General features: G+C 27.6%; 2 protein-coding genes across 2 annotated transcripts in view; one reads left to right on the top strand and one right to left on the bottom strand.

Moving 5' to 3' along the window:
• LOC107441110 (eukaryotic translation initiation factor 3 subunit c) overlaps positions 1 to 16,746 on the bottom strand; it is a 36,234-nt gene extending 19,488 nt beyond the window's left edge. Inside the window, exons 1-11 of the mRNA XM_043050366.2 lie at positions 16,459 to 16,746; positions 11,030 to 11,140; positions 9,713 to 9,778; positions 8,423 to 8,499; positions 6,918 to 7,039; positions 5,963 to 6,134; positions 5,639 to 5,751; positions 4,946 to 5,055; positions 3,094 to 3,229; positions 1,877 to 2,139; positions 819 to 993 (exon numbers count right to left, since the gene is read on the bottom strand). Coding sequence (XP_042906300.1) covers positions 819 to 993; positions 1,877 to 2,139; positions 3,094 to 3,229; positions 4,946 to 5,055; positions 5,639 to 5,751; positions 5,963 to 6,134; positions 6,918 to 7,039; positions 8,423 to 8,499; positions 9,713 to 9,778; positions 11,030 to 11,127 — 1,332 coding nt within the window. The 5' untranslated portion in view covers positions 11,128 to 11,140; positions 16,459 to 16,746. The remainder of the gene's footprint in view (positions 1 to 818; positions 994 to 1,876; positions 2,140 to 3,093; positions 3,230 to 4,945; positions 5,056 to 5,638; positions 5,752 to 5,962; positions 6,135 to 6,917; positions 7,040 to 8,422; positions 8,500 to 9,712; positions 9,779 to 11,029; positions 11,141 to 16,458) is intronic.
• Positions 16,747 to 16,798: 52 nt separating this feature from the next.
• Positions 16,799 to 20,667, top strand: part of LOC107441111 (Lysine demethylase 5) — a 67,082-nt gene continuing 63,213 nt past the window's right edge. Inside the window, 1 exon segment of the mRNA XM_071180890.1 lies at positions 16,799 to 17,144. Coding sequence (XP_071036991.1) covers positions 16,995 to 17,144 — 150 coding nt within the window. The 5' untranslated portion in view covers positions 16,799 to 16,994.

Raw genomic sequence — 20,667 nt, 5'->3', positions numbered from 1 at the left:
TCCATATAAGTAAGACTTAACAAGAGAAAAGTGCAATTCAACCAGACATCCAAGCTTTACAGGGTGCGTAGCCAAATATCTCAACAAAAAATAAGCACCTTTAAAGTACTTTTTAAGCACTCAAAAAATATTTTTAAGCACAATATACATTACAAAATGCAAAATAATTCTAAAACACTTTACATGATCATGATAAAATAACTAGTTTCTGACAAAGAACTCTTTTCTTGATTATATTAGCCACCATAAAATATCGAAAGATTTTTCGGTTCGATTTCAGAGGGTGGGGAATATAGCCTGAAATTGAGAAAACATTGCAAAATGCGGCAGAGTTGCACATGAGAGTGCAAGAATCTCACCAAACCCAGCTCAGCAGTCACTCCCAGGTATTTCACCAAACATTTAAAATGATTGGTGCTATCATACGTTACGGACCGACAGTACGCCCAAATTAATTGTGAAAAAGTAGAATAGAACAATGTGAAAACCACGCACCTGCATAATATACAGAGAAAATCGACATGGTGAAGGAAAAAAATCTTATTTTCAAAAAGGGAAAATAAAGCACTTTTTAAAAACACCCCAAGAAAAAGCTCCCTTAAAGGTTTAAAAAAAAACAAACGAAAATAAGCACCTTTAAGAACTTTTTAAAAACGCTACGCGCAATGCTTCAGCACAGGCATTTCGAGCCAGGCAAAAACATGACTTTCGACATTGATACGACAGGGTCAAAAAAGAAATTTAACTGATGCTATAAAGATAAATCAAAACATAGTATTAAAAATTAATGAAACAATTGCTTTTTAACTTAGCATTACCTGTAACATTTTAGTAAACTCTTCATCCATTCGTTCAACAACAGTCAAACAACAGCCTTTTACCCTGTATGGCTGTACAGCTAGTTGTTCAGATTCTTCAGAAATGTGCTCCCCAACAACTATGTTTGGATTTTCTATTAATATATCCAGTAGCATGTTTATATAATCCAGGCATCTAAGTAATTAAATGAAAATTATAGTTTATTTTTTAATGGAAACTTAGAAATATTATGTTTAAAAAGCTTATAAAAGACATTTTTTCAGGAAATCTGCTACATTTTAGATTTTCAAATCCATGACTAATTACAAGAATTTTTCATGACTTAAGTTACTATTTTCTGCGCTAAAAACCCAATAATAAATTAAAAAAAGCTTTACAATAATATTAATTGAAATGATAGGTATAACTAAAACTGTTACACTCTGCATTTTCATATTTATAGACGTTTAATTAAAAAAACAGAGTAAAGAAAAAGTTGAAGCAATAAAATAGCTAAAAAAATACAAAAGTAAAAAAAAAAAAAAATCGTCTTTTTTTCTGCAGAATTACATTCTATACTCCTGATTTTTCTGTTCTCATTTGGGAATAAAAAATTTCTCCAATGACTGCCTTGCTTCAGCTAGAATTTTAAATCACAGAAGTTTAAAAAGATAATTGTTTCTTCTTTCATTTTTTGAAAGAACACCATAATTTTTAAGGAACATTATAAAAACATTTTATATTTTAATAAAATATGACTGTGAGTGTGGATTTTGTTAGAAATTTAGATATTCGGAACATCATGAAATTGGGGGGTGGAATCCATTTTAAAAATTAGACCTTGGCAAACAAAATCCATGACTTTCCATGATTTAAAAAAAAAAAAATCTTTAATGACATTTCATGACTAATTTCTTTCAATACCGAAATTTATATTTTTCCAGGTGTGCAGAAACCCGGTTTTACCTCTAAAATAACCTGTTAAAAATCACTATTAATTAAAAATAATCTACAAAAAAGGATAGTAAAAACAAGTACATTTTTCTAAGTAATCTTTAATGCTACAATAGATACTTACTTTTGCCACATATCACCTTTCATGCAAGTTGCTATATTTGGATTGTAGTCATAAATAGCAGCGATGATGGCGAACATAATTTTTAATAGGATCCCAGAGCCTAAATTATGGGCCTCACAGACACTCATGAGTTCAGTAAGCAGCTCAATTTGTTCACTGCGGTCAGTCCCCTTTTTACCTCTTGCGGCTAAGATTTCATTAAACTTTTTCAGCACTACTTGATGGTTAATTTCAGCATCTTTAGCAAACATTTTTGGTTTTTCCTAAAACATCATATAATACATTTAATTTTCTATAGAAAAATTATTGCAATTAACATAAAACACATTCATATTTAATAAATATATATATATTGACGGCATATAATGATTTTGTGATGGAATTCCTATAAGGTTATAAAAATTGTAGGGGAAAAAAAGACAATCCACAAAGTCGAAGCACCATCTCCTTAATTGAAGAACTTTCTCGCAAGTTGTCAAGAGCACTGTCAGTGATTATGGTTGTAAGATTAAATTATTTCAAAAAGGGGTGTGCAATAAATGTTCAAGGGCTCCTCCTTTTGAAATATGTTTCTACAGATTATCTTTTACAGAAGTACACAGTCTCAAACTCAGTGGCAGGAGAATTTTTTTTTTGATTAGACAAAACATATCAGCACATTTAGATTTTGGTAGACTTTTACGCGATTAAATTCAGCCATACCTGCCAACATTGGAGAAATAAAAAAACGGAGTTTTACTCGCGACATTTTTCCGGTAACGAGTCAAGTTTTGTTACATCATGCATAATCATGTAAGTCAAAAAGAGAAATTCAAAATTGGGAATAACATAAGCACTTACATTTAGCGAAGTAAAAAATATGTATGTAAATCTTAATGCAAAGAAGATTTTTTTAAACTATTATTTATAATTACTTAAACTATAAGCACTCAACATACTGCAGTACGGGCAATAACACCATCTGTTGAGGAATAAAAGTATTTTTGCCATTAGCTGTTTTATAGCCAGATTTTTTAAAAATATCTTCAACATCGGAGAAAATTGAGAATATACAGGTAAACAGGAGATTGGCATACGGGAGTCTTCATTAAAAGACAGGAGAATTGACAGGTAGGTATGTTTAGCGACAATACTACAAGGAAAACAATGATAAATCACAATTTATGATATCATTTGAAATTTACGAAAGTACTTAAAAATGAAAACAAATATAGTACCATAATGATGGGGGCACCTCCTTTAACTTCTTCCCAGCCTTCATCATCATCATCGCCTTTTTTCCTTTCTTTACGTTCCTTGTCTCGTTTTTTCTCACGCTTAGTCACTTCCTTTGTATCATCTTTTTCACCAGGCCTTAAAAAGAAACAAAAAATATTGACAATCCTTTACGTTTAATACAGGGTGGTCATAAATACACAGAAAAAATAATCTTCATGATTTTTGCAACAAATTTTAATATTAAGTATTTTTTCATGCCTTATTTTTTTTGCTATTAGAGTTAATAAAAAATCTGTTTTAAAAAAATTACAAAAATTTTTTGTGTGAAAAATATTAGACTTTCAGGTACCTCAAACTCAAAATCTTCTTTTGACAGTTAGGGCATTTTAGTTATTATATCTTTACATTTTCCTGACTTTTCTAGATGATAAAATTCTCTGTCCTGTCACCCTGACATGAAAGTATAAAAGTGGCCTTTTTAAAAACATATATCATACACAATGTATAGCATAGGCAATTTTAACGAGTGATGCTAAGAAATATTACTGTAATTCTCATTGGCCTTGATATTAGATTAAATAACTAAAAAATAAGAGGGCTGGAACAGCTTGTGGCCCTTTTTTGTGACTTTAACCTAGTTATTTTCGTTTTAATCGTAAAAATTGTCATTGAAATGCACCAAATTAAAAAAAGAAAAACAGTGGGATAGTTTAATAACAAAACCCAAGTATGATAAAATCCCTCCAGATTAGAAACTAAGAATAAAAAACAAAATGATTTGGGGAGGAAAAAAGGTGCTACAGATGAAGAAAACTTTAGAGCCTGAAGGGTGTGTCTATTTATTTGATTTAGCAAAATGTTTTTCTTTTTTCCTTCCTTTTCTGCATCACTTAATCAAAATCAAATCTTACAGTCAGTCACAACCATCAACACTAATCAGATTTCACAATACAAAGGAAACCTTAAGATAACTATTGCATAATATTATTGAACAATCTATAATAGAGATATATAACAATCTATCTATATTCAGGGATTTTTAAATCAATAGAGAGAAATATAATACAAAGATATTAAATTAACTCTGCACTTGTGACAAACATAAAACATCTTTATATTTTATTCTCATTTGATCTATAATTTTGAATAATAGATGTAAAGTTAATTTAAACAGCAGTAAAACATTCCTATCAAAAATTGTTTTTTTTAAATTACAACAAAAAATGAGGAACATATTTTGGTTAAACCAGGAGAAACTGGGGGGAAAAATATAGCAGAGTTAGCATTAAAAGGATGTGCTAGAAGCAAAAAAAGGCATTGAAAGTTATTAGTCTTATTATTTCAAAATAAAATTACAAAACTGAAAGTTTTCTTTCATGCTAAAAAATGCATGCCTTACAGCTGAATACTTTTCAAAATTAATAACCCACCTCTGCCGTTGTATGCTAAGTTACTTGCTCCCCCTTCACACACTCAATTGTTGCATTAAAAATATATTAAATCCTTATTGTTATTAGCGTTACAACGTAAAAACAAAAATAGGTTTAATTGTACTTGTATAATGAAAAAAAAAAAATTAAGGAAACTACAGATTTACTTTCAAGTATATTTAAGGTTTAATAAAAAGATATTCATTTAAATTAGTTTAAAAGTGTTTCAAAATGTTTTGAAAGTGAGATACAAAGTTAAGGTTAAAGCGATTTCACATATTTAATTAATATTTTATGGATACCATCTTACTTTTTATACAACACTTTAAATTTTATCATTAACAAAGATTTTTGACTAACAAGAAGAAAAAAAAAAAGAGGGGCAAGTGTTCAAAACTGTTCAAACTTAAAATAACAATACTTTTTTAAAAATTTTGTTGCTAGATTTCCACCGTATTTTTCATCATCTGTAGAGAGTGAGCTTTCTTCATCTGAAGATGATCCCCAGTCAATCGAATCATCATCTGAATCCTTTAAAAAAGAAAGACATAATTACATTGTTGTAATAAAAACATTTAAAGTGTAATGACAAAAGTACGTAATCAATTGTTAGGCTGGCTTGAAGTTGATTCCATGTTACATTTATTACACTGTGTTATTTATTTTCCTGAGTTTTATTTAAATGAAAGACAAAATTTACTTTAAAACAGTAATCTCCCCAAAAATCTAAAATTATGCAAATAAAATATCAATACAAGTTTGAAGTCTTTTGTAAGTAAAAATAGGATTTAGAAGTAAAAAATTAATTTTAAATCAACATATTAAAATTTACAGATTATACAAACTTTTCAAACACTTAGTCAAAATCTGATAAACTTGAATGAAGCTATTGAATATTTAACTACTAGAATCTTCAAAGAATTAATAAGATATATAATAATCAAGAACATTAAATGGAGGATATTCAATAAAATTAGTAAATATGACAGATATCAATAAAAATAGTTATTTTTTCTTTACATTGAACTGTAAAAACACTAAACACTAAGTTTTAATAACCAGCAATTTTATGAGTGTTACAACACACATTTATTAAAGATTCAAAGGAACTTACGTCATCATCAGATCCTCTTACAGGCTTAGACTTAACATCTTCTTTTTCTGCTTTTGTCGGCTTCTTAAAGAAATCAGTAGCTTTTTCGTCATCATCATCAGACATATCAGACTCTAATAATAATAATTTGATACAATATTGTAATAATTTGATATCAGTAAGTTGCCATTTTTGTTAGTAACTAAATTATAAACTAATTAATATTAATTATAATAAATAAGCATTTTTATTCCAGCAAAAAATAGTATGTATACCTCACCCTCGGTTAAGAATAAATCATAAAGCAATTTTGTTTGACTATTTAATTATATTTTAATAAATTACCAAGTTCCTCATCATCCTCTCTATCTTCATCTTCGGCATCAGGTTTTTCTCGGTAGGCAGCAATTTCATTTTCAAAATCTTTATTATACTTTCTAAGTTGCTGTCGTAGCTTTGCAAGTGAGGAGGAATTGCTTTTTGAGAGTTTTTTTCTTGACTCAGTATCTGCCCAACACTAAATTACAGATAAGAAAATGTGGTTCATCTTAGAAAATAGTATGAGCTCATGGAAATATATATATATATTTCAGTATGCAAAAAGAAAAATGATTGTTAAACCAAAAAACTGATTAGGCAGTAACAAAATCAAAAGCAATATTTAATTATTGGAAAATCTTAACAGTTTTGATGACTATAGAATTAACTTCAAAACTTTTAAATCTTCAGTCCGCTTATGTATTTTTGGCTTCTTTTCACTTTAATTACGAGATTTTAAAATTTAAATAAGATCAAGGGTGAAAAATAGTCTTTATTTAATAAGCAGGACTATTTATAAGATTCATTAAAAAAAAAACACAAACTCAAATGAGTTACCATAACTTTGACATTTTGCTTGTTTCTACCTAAAAAATTATGTCTTTAACTTGAAAAGTAAGAAATAGAAAGCTTACTCAATACAGATAATTTATATGCGATTTAATATTAATCCCAAAGACACTAAATCAAAAAACCATAATGAATTCTATAGTAAATTGAAATAGGATTGCAAAGGTTGAAATGGAATAGGATTGAAATGAGAATTTTTAAATGTGAAAAAATACACAAATAGAAAAAATATTATACAAAATATCATTTCAGAGAAGAGTCAATGAAAATAGATAAAGGACACTATCATTGAAATCAGTTACATACTTTGATATAAATCATTTCAACTTTACTTTTTAATACTAATTTTAATTGGTGCATATTTACTTTCAATAATCATAATCAAAATGAAATGTTATTTTTTAAAACTCACTTCAACCACAAAATCTTCTAGTTCAACTAGACACTTAGTGTAGAATTTGGGAACGTTTCCTCGCTCCTCTTTTTCAATAACAGGACGAGCCTTGATATATGCTCGAGTTAAATTTTCAAAACCTGTAAGCATAAAACATCGAGATTTGTTAATTCAAATACACAAACAACATTTTCATTAAAGATGATAAACATTAGCCAATATATTCAATAAAATTTAGCATTATTATATTTCAAATGACAGGCTCTGGGTAAAATAGTGATAAGCCACTTTTTTTTTTCTTCAAGGGTGACATCTTTTGCAAGCATTTAACAACTATATGGCAGAACAATAGGAAGAAACAGTTTTATTGTTTAAATGGTAATGTTGGTTTTTTCTTTATTAACCAAAAAATGCTCTACTGAATGATGTGACAAATATGGTTTAACTTTAGACAGAGCTCTCCCCAAGAATAAAAAAAAGGACACTCTCTCATAAAAAAGGGCACTCTGAGTTTTGAAAGGGCACTCACTAAATCAATACCTTAAAAATAGAAAAATTACATAATAACTGAACTTTTACAGTTAAAGAAATCCTAAAAGACAATCACTGTGCACAATTTTTTTCAAAAAAAGTAAACTAAAAAAAGAATTAATTGATAAACAACTTGAAAGCTTTTTTCTATACTTTAAACTGCAAATTATGAGACAATGAACATTTAAAGGTATTTAAAAAATAATTTTAAAATTACTTAAATTAATATACCGTCCCTAAAAAAAAAGAGAGAGAGAGAAACTTATACCAATTTAACCAGTTATGAATAATACTAAGAAAATAAATATTTGTAATAGCAATAAGAATTGAACCCATAAACAGATAATTTTATACCAGTGTTTAGTTATTATTTAAACATGGAATTAATTTTATAAATGGAATATTAATAAAAAGGCAGCATCTTTAAGCAATGACAGTTATTGTTTTTCATAAAAAAGGGTGCATTGAAGGGTTGGCAGGGCAAGCTGTACATCTAAAAATGCTTAGGGAGAACACTGCGTTAGATTGATCTATCACCAGCATCAACATTTAGAACGGGGAGGAAAAAAAAGTTAACAAATATCACCAACTTTCCCATTGATGAGATTAGATTAAGTACTTAATTCTTCTAAATTGCATTTAACTTTTCTTTTTTTTTAAAATTAATATTCCAACTTACAATTTTGTAGTTTCACAAGTTTTAACTTATTGTCATTACTTTGCTTCAGCCAATTTTCAGCACTCGACAATTCAGAATTTGCAAATTCTCTTACATAATGAATAGTATATAATAATAAAGAATTAGCTAACAAATTATTAGTGCTTAAACAGACAAAATATTGCAGTAAATATGCACACAAAAAAAAACCATTGAAACTTTTAAATAATTCAATTAACTCTGAAAAACTAAATGGAATTAATGGACTTCTTTATAGAAAAAAAGGTTAACAATAAAATAGACAGAAGTACAATGAAAGAATTAATAAACTTACTTGTTAAGAGTTTACTCATATCCTTGATTTTCTTATGATTCCTAATCAACTTTATAATTTCAATCAGGTCTTCATATCTAAAAAAATGTATCAATTATAATTGAATTTTTTTTTGAAAAAGAAATTATAAATCTTTTATACAGAAACATTGGGCTAACTTGCTTAGATAATGGCTTAAATCTTTTGAATCAAAACATAGTTAATAAAAAAGTAAACTTATGTTATTATTGTATTTTATAACATATGTAACAGAGAAGCTTAAATATAACTTTTTTAAATACAGATAAAATATTTATGCAATTAACAATTTATGAGGTATGGCATTTGTTTCAGATGCATACTACCCAGACTTATTTTAATGCTAAATAACAGAAGATATTGCGTAGTAATCAAACACAAGGCCGTATGTTTTCTTTTACATATTTAATGACTATAATTTCAAACAAAACAGCACAAAAAATTTATTTTTATTTGTCTATTACAACTTTATACATATAATTCTTTTAGCAATTACAAGACAATAGCTATACTAAACACAAATAATAAGTTCTAGAACTGTTCAGCTTTTTAATCAAAAATTTAGTGTATTCTTTAAAACAGAAAAAAAAAAGCTTTTTTAAGGAGAAAAAAAGCATCAATACTTCAAACCATAACTAAATTAAATGTAGGAAGAAAAAGGCAGTATCAGATGATATTTTTAGGACTTCTTTCAATAATTAAAAATTTTAAATAAAGAGTAACAAAATAATTATAATATACATAATTTTTTCAAAAATATAAACTATACACTTCTTAAGAAGATTTAATTAGTGATTGAAAGAGAAAGAAAATAAATTTTACACTGCAAAATCTTGAAGAAAAAAAAATGAAAAAAAAAAATGAAACAAGACACTTAAGAAAATAATCTTTACATAAATTAGCTTTTTTTAAAATTAAATAAAGATAATACTCATTATCAAAGCTTATGATAAGTTTTAGAAGGAATAAAAAAAATTGATATCTGGCATTACATATAATTTAAGCATTGATAGCATAAAAGGAAATTGTAAGCAGCAGTGAAGCAGCCTAAACAGGGCCACTTAAAGGTTTTTCTTCATGAGGTATATTATGATTATGTATATTGCAGGTTAATAATTTACAATTTTATTCATGAGAAGGAAAAAAAAAGAGGAAAAGACTATAAACAGTTATAATGATAATATGAAGAAAAAAAAATTATACATAAAATAACAGAATCAAATTATTTTAAAATAATTTGAAATTATTGAGTGTGAAAAACCATGTAGATACCTTTTCTCTCGCTCGCTGCGCACAACACGTTTTTGTTCTTCTTCTTCATCACTGAAAGTGAAAGTCCTAAAAAAACAAATTAAACATTATAATAGATAAAACATATAAAATTAGATTTTAAAAAAATGGAAGAAAGCTCTCAAAGTACTTTTGAAATTTTAATAACAAAAAAAGAAAAATACCATTTGCATTTTAATAATCTTTATATGACATTTATTGTAATAATGATTTATTTCATTGATAAGATAAATTTATTTATAACATATTTACATGACATTTTAAGAGCCCCAGTAAAAAATTTAAAACCAATATAATATAGCAATTTAGTAATATTTTATTAAGCAGTTTAGTATTATCGCTATTATTAATAACTTATTATTACATAGTCAAGGCTTGAACGGGAAAAATTTAGAAAACTGTAGGCTTTTTATTGCAAATCATTGATTAAGTTTTATTTTAGAATTCTACAAATTTTTTTTTATAATGATTTCTTATTTATAATTTTTCATTATTATTTATATAAAAATTAAGTATGATTTGAATAGTAGTAATTTGATATAAAGAGTCGCACTGGAGCTGCAAACTGGATTTTTTTGAGTCGGTCAGGGAAACTTCCCTGAGGATGATCCTAAAACATGCCATCTCACTTTAGAGCCTCTACAGAAGGGATGGCTCATCCCCTTTGGTAGCCTGGCGACTTGCTTGCAAAATTGACCACTTACAGTTTAACGAGGACTGACACCGTGCACCCTTGGACAGATCACAATTTTGGTAGATAACTTTGCATACTCGAAGGAGTTTTGAAGAAGGAATATTCATAAAAATAAATCATTGAAAGAACAATAAATTAATGTTCAAGTACTGGATTTTGTACGTATTTATTTGAACACTATTGGAATTTTCTTAGGTATTTAGACAAATAACTTACTCTCTACACACCCTATGTGTATGAAATATTTAATAATGTTATTTAATACAGTTATAGAGAAATATTAAAAACGATTATAGAGCCTAATGAAAGAACAAGTTACATGACATTCAAGAAATATTAACATGGGAAAGAAATTACAAAATACCTTTTTTAACTGAAGACTGCCTTATTTAAAGATTTGGTCGACAAAATTAATATTGTAATGTATAACATGTTCCTAAATATAGAAAATGAGTATTTAAAAAATTTTACCAAACAAATTCTTTTACTAAGTATACAAATAAATGTGCCTTTTTTTAAATTTATTTTTACCAAACTTGTCATTAAAAAAATTTTTCCAGAGAATAATTTTTTTTGTTGTTGTTGATAATAATACAAATACTTACGATGTTATTCCCTGTTGTTTTTGTGGAATCTGCTCTTCTTCTGAAGATGAAGATTCACTTTCAGACTCAGACCCAGTTGCAAAAAATCTACTACTCATCTTGATTTAATATCTATATTTAAAAGTCAAAGACAAATTATTACACACACATAAATTTAAAAATAAATTCCATAAAAAAATATGTTGACATTCACCTAATATTATCTATTAAAATAATATTAATATGCTATATTAATAACAGGCATTTCAGTGTTAAAAACTATATATATTGTTTATTTTGACGACTAATATACTGATTTTTATTTTGACGACTAATTCTGCAAAAAAAAAATAACTAATGTTATCTAAAATATCCATAAAAAAAAGGAATGACACATGCTAATTTTATTCCTTACAAACCTTATTATTTTTCTTTTTAAGCAAAACATTATCATTTCATTACAATATAGAACTTCTTGAACTGAAAACAAGAAGTATCTCAAAAATAATTCATTAAAATTAGTACATCAAAATAGTTTTTTGCGGAAGATACTGCTCGATAGATAGAGGTTTCAAATTTTCAATTCCCTAGAATGGACCAAAAAACAAGAAAAAATTCAGTATCTATCGAAAGAGGCACGTAAATTTATGTTAGATTAGTATGAAAAACTTCAGTAGTAAATAAGTTACAGTCGCAGTACAGTGAAAACTCTCAGGAGCGACCCCTCTCTGTTCCGCAGTAAAATGGTCATTATAGGGGTTGTTCGTTCTTAGGGGGTTACCTCAATTGATTTAACAAACTTACCAATTATGAATAGTATCAGGGTTCATACAGATATCAGAAGAAGAAATCCAAGGAGTCCAAAATTTTAAGGACTTATCAAAAATGTAAAAACTTTGTGTAAAAGATAAATAGAATTTTTTTTTTTAAAATTAAAAAGCAGTTATTATAAGGAACTTGCAAAATTTTGCATATTTTTTTCTAGCCCTTTTGAAATAAATTTTGACTTTATCAAACTTTATAAATAAAATTATCACTTTTACACATAAATACATTTTCCAGTTTCAAATATTGTAATAAATCTTGTTAAAGTACAGATGTTAAAGATAAACATAAAAACCTTACAATCTTATATTTTTAAATTTGAATACATAAGAAAATCTAAGACATTTCAAACCAAAAAATAAAAAATTAAATTTGCTTGTAACATGTAAAATTAAATTTGCTATTATTTTTCTTCTAACACTTGCAATAAAATTTTTTTTCTTTTAAAGTTTTCCGTAAACTATTAGATTTTGACAGATAAGTCATCATTTAGTTTCCTTGCTTGGACAGCAAATTCATCAGCGGACTTAGTAAGTTCATCTATGCAATGCAATAATATAAAGAGTTTCTAAGGACTAATTTGGAAATCTAAGTAGTTCCAAGTACTCCTTGGAGACTTTTTTATTTCCAAGGAGTATAAGGAGTCTGTACGCACCCTGATAGTACTATTTCAAATAAATGAACAGTCATGTTTTTTGTTTAAGTTTGTATTTAAATTTACATCTAAAAAATTGGTTAGCTTTAAAAAATGTAAAGAGGTTTCTTTGAGATGCTAAATTTTTACTAAAATAACTTTTTTCCCCCAATTTAGCTTTCAACTCTTAAAATAAACCGTTGATAGCATCATCTTTGGCACACTTTGTCTGCAACATAAGGTTGTAGATCTCTTTCAGCGATGGCCAAAATGAAATAGCTTTCTAAATAAGAGACTCACATGAATATTTCGGATAGATTTTAATCAACTTATTTGATTTGTTATTATTTTTTGCTTTGAATTTTTTTTCGGCGTGCTTTCTTATTTGATTTTTTTCGAATTTGGTGCAGAAGTTTGCACGGTCGTTGGAGGAGGTGATGACGGTCGTTCCTAAAGGTTTTCTCCAACACAAATGGTATGGAAAAAATTCCCTGCTTCCTAAGTGGACGCTACGCAACATAAAAAGGGTCTTTCCTGGAGATTTCACTTTAATCAGGTGAAAAACAAAGAAAAAAATTGAATCCCATGAATACACAGCTGCTAATACAAGAATCTAAAAATCCTTGTAAATATACAGTAGCTTCATTGTCAATAAAGATCAGGGTTGCAAAAAACCCACCTACCCAGGTTTTGCTGGGTAAAACCCACCCTAAAGTGGGTTTTTCTAAGATTGATTTCTTTTTTATCCTTTGTTATATTGATGAGCTATTCTATTTAAATATATATGTAGTCTAGCCTAAAAAAACTAACCTATGGTGAAGAAACTAACTATGTTGGCGACGCGTGAGTCACCTTGCTGGCTAGATTTGACTGTATGGCTATTGATTAGTCAGTGCCTTTAATACGCTTTCTATGCAAAGAAAATATTTTGCTCAAATATTTTTTAAGACTAAAATATAAATAAAAAGTAATCCTGTGTTAAAATAAGTTTCAAATGTGTGATGTGTGTGAGTACATATAACATTTTGTATAGTGATGTCAGAGGAAACTTTTTTTAGACTTTTGCATCAATTTATTTGTATTAATTACCTATATGTTAAGTCAATTTATAAAATTAAAATTTATTAATATTAAAATAGGCTGTTTTAAAATAAGGTACTTATCTCTGCCCTCTCTTTAGAAAAAAATTCCATTAAAACATAAAAAACCCACCCGGGTTGGGTTTTTCTAGAAAAACCCAGGTTTTTTGCAACCCTGATAAAGATATTATATTGAAATATGATTATATACGTATTTAAGGGATATTTCTACATGGGTAGTTGCTCAAACCACATTAAAACACTATATATATACATAAAAACAGGCATATAAATAACTAGAGTAGACAACAAACAAACAATTGATGCACTAGCCTTTTTTTTTTAATGTCTTTAAAAAAATAGCTTTTTCGAGTTTAATTTGGTGTGGTTTTCTTAGGCTAAAGGGATAAATATACAATATATAAATCTATAATACTGACATCGTTAATACTGGAAGATCTGTTAAACATTGAAATTTTAAAAAACTAAGAAAGAAATAAAAATTTTATACAACTTCATTTAATTTTTTATTAGATAAGAACAAGCAAAACATTTCCCCCCTCAATTTTAATAATTTAATTTAAATTTTGTCATACAGATATTTAAAAATATAGCATGGTGATAACTACATAAGTGGAAGGATAACTGCATTAAAGGAATGTAATGATATATAAAGAATTAAAAATTAATTTGCTTGAGGCAAAAAACATTCACGTTAGAAATTGAACTTATAACAGTGAAATCTTTTGAGGAAATTCCTTTTTTTCTCATTTGATTGTAATCATACTAAAAATATTTATATAGATAATGGGGAAAAAGATATATGTTAAAAAACCCAAAACTTGTTTTTGTTATAAGAAAAATTTTTTGATTATAATTTACATGCATGAGTTAATTGCTCTGCAAAGATAAGNTTTAAGACTAAAATATAAATAAAAAGTAATCCTGCGTTAAAATAAGTTTCAAATGTGGGATGTGTGTGAATACATATAACATTTTGTATAGTGATTTCAGAGGAAACTTTTTTTAGAATTTTGCATCAATTTATTTGTATTAATTATTAATTACCTATATGTTAAGTCAATTTATAAAATTAAAATTTATTAATATTAAAATAGGCTGTTTTAAAATAAGGTACTTATCCCTGCACTCTCTTCAGAAAAAAATTCCATTAAAACATAAAAAACCCACCTGGGTTGGGTTTTTCTAGAAAAACACAGGTTTTTTGCAACCCTGATAAAGATATTATATTGAAATATGATTATATAGGTATTTAAGGGATATTTCTACATGGGTAGTTGCTCGAACCACATTAAAACACTATAAAAACAGGCATATAAATAACTAGAGTAGACAACAAACAAATAATTGATACACTAGCCTTTTTTTTTAATGTCTTTAAAAAAATAGCTTTTTCGAGTTTAATTTGGTGTGGTTTTCTTAGGCTAAAGGGATAAATATACAATATATAAATCCATAATACTGGCATCGTTAATACTGGATCGAAGATCTGTCAAACATTGAAATTTTAAAAAACTAAGAAAGAAATAAAAATTTTATACAACTTCATTAAATTTTTTATTAGATAAGAACAAGCAAAACATTTCCCCCCTCAATTTTAATAATTTAATTTAAATTTTGTCATACAGATATTTAAAAATATAGCATGGTGATAACTACATAAGTGGAAGGATAACTGCATTAAAGGAATGTAATGATATATAAAGAATTAAAAATTAATTTGCTTGAGGCAAAAAACATTCACGTTAGAAATTGAACTTATAACAGTGAAATCTTTTGAGGAAATTCCTTTTTTTCTCATTTGATTGTAATCATACTAAAAATATTTATATAGATAATGGGGAAAAAGATATATGTTAAAAAACCCAAAACTTGTTTTTGTTATAAGAAAAATTTTTTGATTATAATTTACATGCATGAGTTAATTGCTCCGCAAAGGTAAGTTTGTCCTGATGCTTGATCTAGGAAATCCCTTGTCTTTTAAGTTCGGTTCAAAATTACTAGGCTACTAGTAGAATATCAATACTAATTGTAAATCCAAAAATGGATTAGTTGTTCAATGAAAGTTTTAAGAAACAAAACCTCTGTTTTCATTTTTTAATATTTGACGGCTGAGTTTGTGTGAAGAAGTATCCATATGGAAATATCCAAATACAAGATTTTAAAAAAAGTTTTACCACATTATTTATGAACAGTTTCACAGTTATTAATTAACTTACGTCCATAGACTTATAAAACAAATGTTTTAAAGATCATCTTGTCAGTGACTCAATCAATCAGCATACACTTTTTTTAAGCAGGATAAATTAATAGATATAGTGGGGAGAGTAATCGACCATGCTAACCTTCATCGATCAAAAGGTACATCAAGATAGAATCGAGTTAGCATGTCGATTACATACAAGTGAATTGATGTTTAATAATTGCAGTGGTAGTTACGCTACCATTATCTATACAGTAGCTCATGTATTTTCCGTAATTAATTTTTGTTTCTCTGGTAACGAACCGGTTCCTTCTTCTGGAGGATGAAATTCTTTTTTAAGAAAGTAATACTACCAGATTAAAATAAGAATGGGCATGATAAATTAAAAATATTCGATATTTCGGCACGATTTGAATGTTTACGATAATAATTTAGCGCAAGTTAAGCATAAATTTTAATCGATTACATGAATTCACAAACAAGTATTAGGTATTAAAATAAGCATAAATATTATAATGAATCTTTCTTTATGAAATAGTGAATATATTGGGTTAACAAACATGCTGTAAGCCAGATCACAATAAACAAGTATATCATAGTAAACAAGTGAATTTCAAAAGATTTTAAAGTGAAAAACAAGCAATAGTTTTGGAATAAAAAAACATCTATTCAACTAAATAAGACTTACAGTCTGATAGTTATAATTTTTGAATTTGATGACGAATTCGCTATGAGAAAATTTTTTTCACGTAAATATTGAAAAATGGACTACGATTACGGGAACAGTTAATTTTATTAAATTAGCTCTGAGTTATAGCTTATAGCTTGATTCTAATTTTGAAAAAATGTCGGAGAAAAAATTTGCCTTTATTTTAAAATTATTTAAATAATCATTTAAATCAAAGAAAGAATTTAAATAGTACTGAATTTTTATTTTTATGGAGCTCTTATGTTCACACTTTACAGCGCTTCCAGCGGTTAAAATAGAAAAAAAATTGTTATTTTTCCTTCTATGTAAATAGAGATTTGTGATTTGATTATGTTCTCCGAGTCATTTCGTGTAAAGTATTTTTTGTTTGCTATGTTTGGGAAATGAAGTTTGTGATTGTTGATTTTAGATTGTGATATGGACATTATGTCACCGAAAAAATTTTAAGTATCATTATTAATAGCCAATATGTGTACTTTTAATTTTTCTGGCTATTTAGAATTTGAAGCAGTGAAATGAATGCTGTAGATTTTGAGTTTAAACCTCCTCCCGAGGCCCCTGTTTTTGAACCAACAGCTGAAGAGTTTAAAGATCCTCTAGCCTACATTGCAAAAATCAGACCTATTGCTGAACAGACTGGTATATGCAAAATAAAACCTCCCCCGGTATGCTAAATTCATCTGTGAATGATATTTTTAAAATTTATTCTTTATGAATGTCAATTTATTTGGAGTAAATTGACTAATTGTCTTTTAGTCATTCAGCATATGATCGCCATTAATTCGAAGAAGTGCTACAAAAGCGGATTTCTATTCGCAGATGAAACTCTCTTATTTTATCTTTCGTTATTTCATACCAACTATTTTTAATGTCTCTGTTGTCCTAATTATGTTGTTATGTTTTTAATTATGTTAAAAGATTTTGAATTCGGGAGTATTCTTCTCGTGGAATATTTTAAATTTTTTATTTAATTATCCTTTGAAAAAATTATGGGGTTTATGAGAATAATATTATACTCTATGAAAAATTTACAAGAATATTTATTAGAATATATCTAGCAAAAATATTAATCTTAGTTTTAAAATTTTTAGAGCCCAACTAAGTTAAGGTATTTCTGCCCTTAAATATCATTTTGAATGTATGTTACTTATTGTTTTCTACTTGTAAAAAGTTTTAATATTGCAAGGAACAGAGATTTTGCATTCTTTTTACCTTTAAGTTATTTTTCATAATTTAAGTAAGTAGGATTCCTGTTTAAAAAATATGTGATTTTATTGGGGAGGTTTCCTTATCATGATCTGTGGCAGAATTATCGCCAAGTTCTGGCAACTTCTGGGCAGCGGCAGGAGGCAAACTTAAAAAAAAAAAAAAAAAAACATCACACAAAGGGACAAACTTGATAGGTGTATTTCGTAGCCATTCTACATCTACATGTTTTTTTAAAAAAAAATTTCCTAGTTTGAAATCTATTTGGCACCTTGGCGATTTACATTGGTGCAACAGATCACGATACGGAAATATCCCCATTTCATTGTTATCTCTAAATATTTTATATTCTCCTTTATCCTGGACCTCTATAAACAGGGTTCCTACGGGTCAGGGAAAATCTGGGAATAGTCAGGGAAAGTTGCAATATTTTAAAAAAACCTGGAAACCTTAAAATTGTCAGTATTAGTAATCAGTTATTGAAAGTTGAGTTAAATAATTCTAACATCTATTACAATTATTTTTTGTAAAAATTTCACATTTTAGTCAAGCTAATGTGTTTCCATCCTCATTTAATGTTATTTTTATACACAGGAAATCTAATGTTTCACATTACAAATAAAATAATCAAAATTTTCTGATGAAAATACGGTCTCAGTTTTCATTGAACTTTACCTGGTATACCTGGAAAAATCAGAGAATTTTTTTTCTGAAATTGAGTGGGAACCCTGTATAAATCATACTTTTTTAAAATATAATAGTTTTTTTTTCTTCATAATTTTATGCATATTATGACCTGACTTAGTTTTTGACCTCTTGGAGTGTGTAACTGTTATAGACAGCAGTGATTTCTCTTATTCGTTATGGCACATATGCCAAAAATCATAAAGGATTCTGAAGATATGTTATATTACGTACTGGGTATGGGTAATTCTCCTATATTAAAATAAATTGATTTCGAAGATTTATGTGAGGAAGATTAAACAAAATTTAGAAAAACAAAAGTTACTATTTTTTCTGTATTAATAACAGAAGGAGAAAATTAAAGTAATTTTTAGTTGAATTGATAAAGAAATTTTGTTGTGAATTGTTTGGTAAATAACTGACTAAATTACTAATCACATAATTTTTCCTTCAATACTTTTTATGTATGCAGGGCTGATTGTGCTCCGGAAAAAATCCGGATTTCCCGATTTTTCGCTAACTGTGATCCGGAAGTTTCCGGAGATTGAAGGTTCAGACGTTTTAAAAAATCATTGATCACAAAAGTTTCCTGAAATCAAATTTTCAAAGGTGGAACTTAAAAACACAGTTTATTTTACTTGTTTGTATAGGAGAGCCAAATGCTTTATAAGCTTATATTCAAGATTAATATTTTTTTATCAGTAAATAGTTATTATAATCATAAACTCAAGAAAAAAAGGCATATTTGTAAATTTCAATTACTTCTCCAGGTCATCATAGGTATGTGCAAATGGTATAGGTGTATCTAAAATTTTAAATGTATTTTAAGTAAACTAAGAAATATTGAGAAAAGGAAGAAAAAAAATCCTTGTTTAATTTTTTCTCTAATTTTTCGATGTAAACTTTTTTTTTTACTCAAGAAATTTTGCGGAATTTTGACTTGGGCTCACAATCACCCCTGTATATGGTTTTAAAATATAGATTTATATTATTTTATATTTATATTTTACAAAGGGACACATTATTAATAAAAAAGGACCCTGAAAATTGTAAATTCTGGGTCGTAAGTATCTGTATTTTGCGAAGTTTAGCAGAATCACTGAGACAGAAAATATGGAATTGGTTATCTTTTACAGTCTTAATTTATATGAAGGTATAAAAAACTGTACAGAATCATTTTTTTTAAAAAGTAGCTACTCGAAAAAGGGTTTTTTTGAACCCAAATAAGATCTGTCATCCTCTGGTAGGTAGCTTGCAGCTCCATCTGAAGAATTTTTGATGAAAGATCGTAGTTTTGAATGTGTAGTATGCGGCTGCATTCTAGATATATTAATTTTTTTTGTTGCTAAAATTGAAGAATCCTTAAAGTATTTTTAAAAAATTATGCATTTTCTAAAAGTGAAATAATAAATTATGATTTTTAACTAAGGAGTAATTAAATCAGAGCATTATAGTTTTTCCTTCCTTATTTTTAGAAGCATAATTAATTTTATGTTTATTTATATTATTGAGTTGGCAGATGGACAGGCTTTAGGGCTTGTACTTGTAATGCTTAAAGAAAATAATTACAGCTAATATGTATTTGGCTTTGTTACTTTTTATTGGTTAGCTTGTTATACAAGAGGCCCTTCTCTCAAAAAGTTTGGCATTCCTACTCTGAATGTTTTAAATCTGTATGCCAGTGGCGTACGCAAGGGAGGGGTTTGAGCACCCCCCTTGAGCTCAGACAAAATGGCAAAAATAAACATTTTAGTAGAAATTATGCGGGTATTATTTTTTAAGACTATATATTTTTATTTGCCTTATGCCTACCTTTTTATCTCACTGTATTTCTCAGAATACTGAAAAGCTCCTTTCTATTCTGCCAGTCGCGATAGTTTTCGAGACTGGCTGTCATTCGCGAGGTCTTTACGCAATGATTCTGGAATCTTAGACGTTCTGTCGTCTTTGTGACAATTCAAGAATTTTGGAGATGCGGTGAAAAATTATATAAAAGGGAGAACGGAGTACAATGTAAGTTTTTCTGTTGTACAGATATGTGATACTTCCATTGAAGAAAACGTTTCTAGCATAACAAAATCTGATGAATGTGAAAGTGGCCCTCAAAGTGTTACTTCCCACCCATATGACATTGGACTTTTTTCAGAAGATATTACATGCGAGAAGATATTACATTATGTTCTTAAACTTAAAAAATCAAATCAAAATTTAACTAAACAATGTTGTCTAAATAAAAAGTCAAAACTCTCTAGCTATCTAAATTAGGGAAATAATAGTGCTTTATTACATACTCGAATT

The sequence above is a fragment of the Parasteatoda tepidariorum genome, chromosome 5 (assembly GCF_043381705.1).
Source record: "Parasteatoda tepidariorum isolate YZ-2023 chromosome 5, CAS_Ptep_4.0, whole genome shotgun sequence".
In the NCBI taxonomy this organism is placed as follows: Eukaryota; Metazoa; Arthropoda; class Arachnida; order Araneae; family Theridiidae; genus Parasteatoda; species Parasteatoda tepidariorum.
This window is presented reverse-complemented; position numbering and strand designations above follow the sequence as displayed.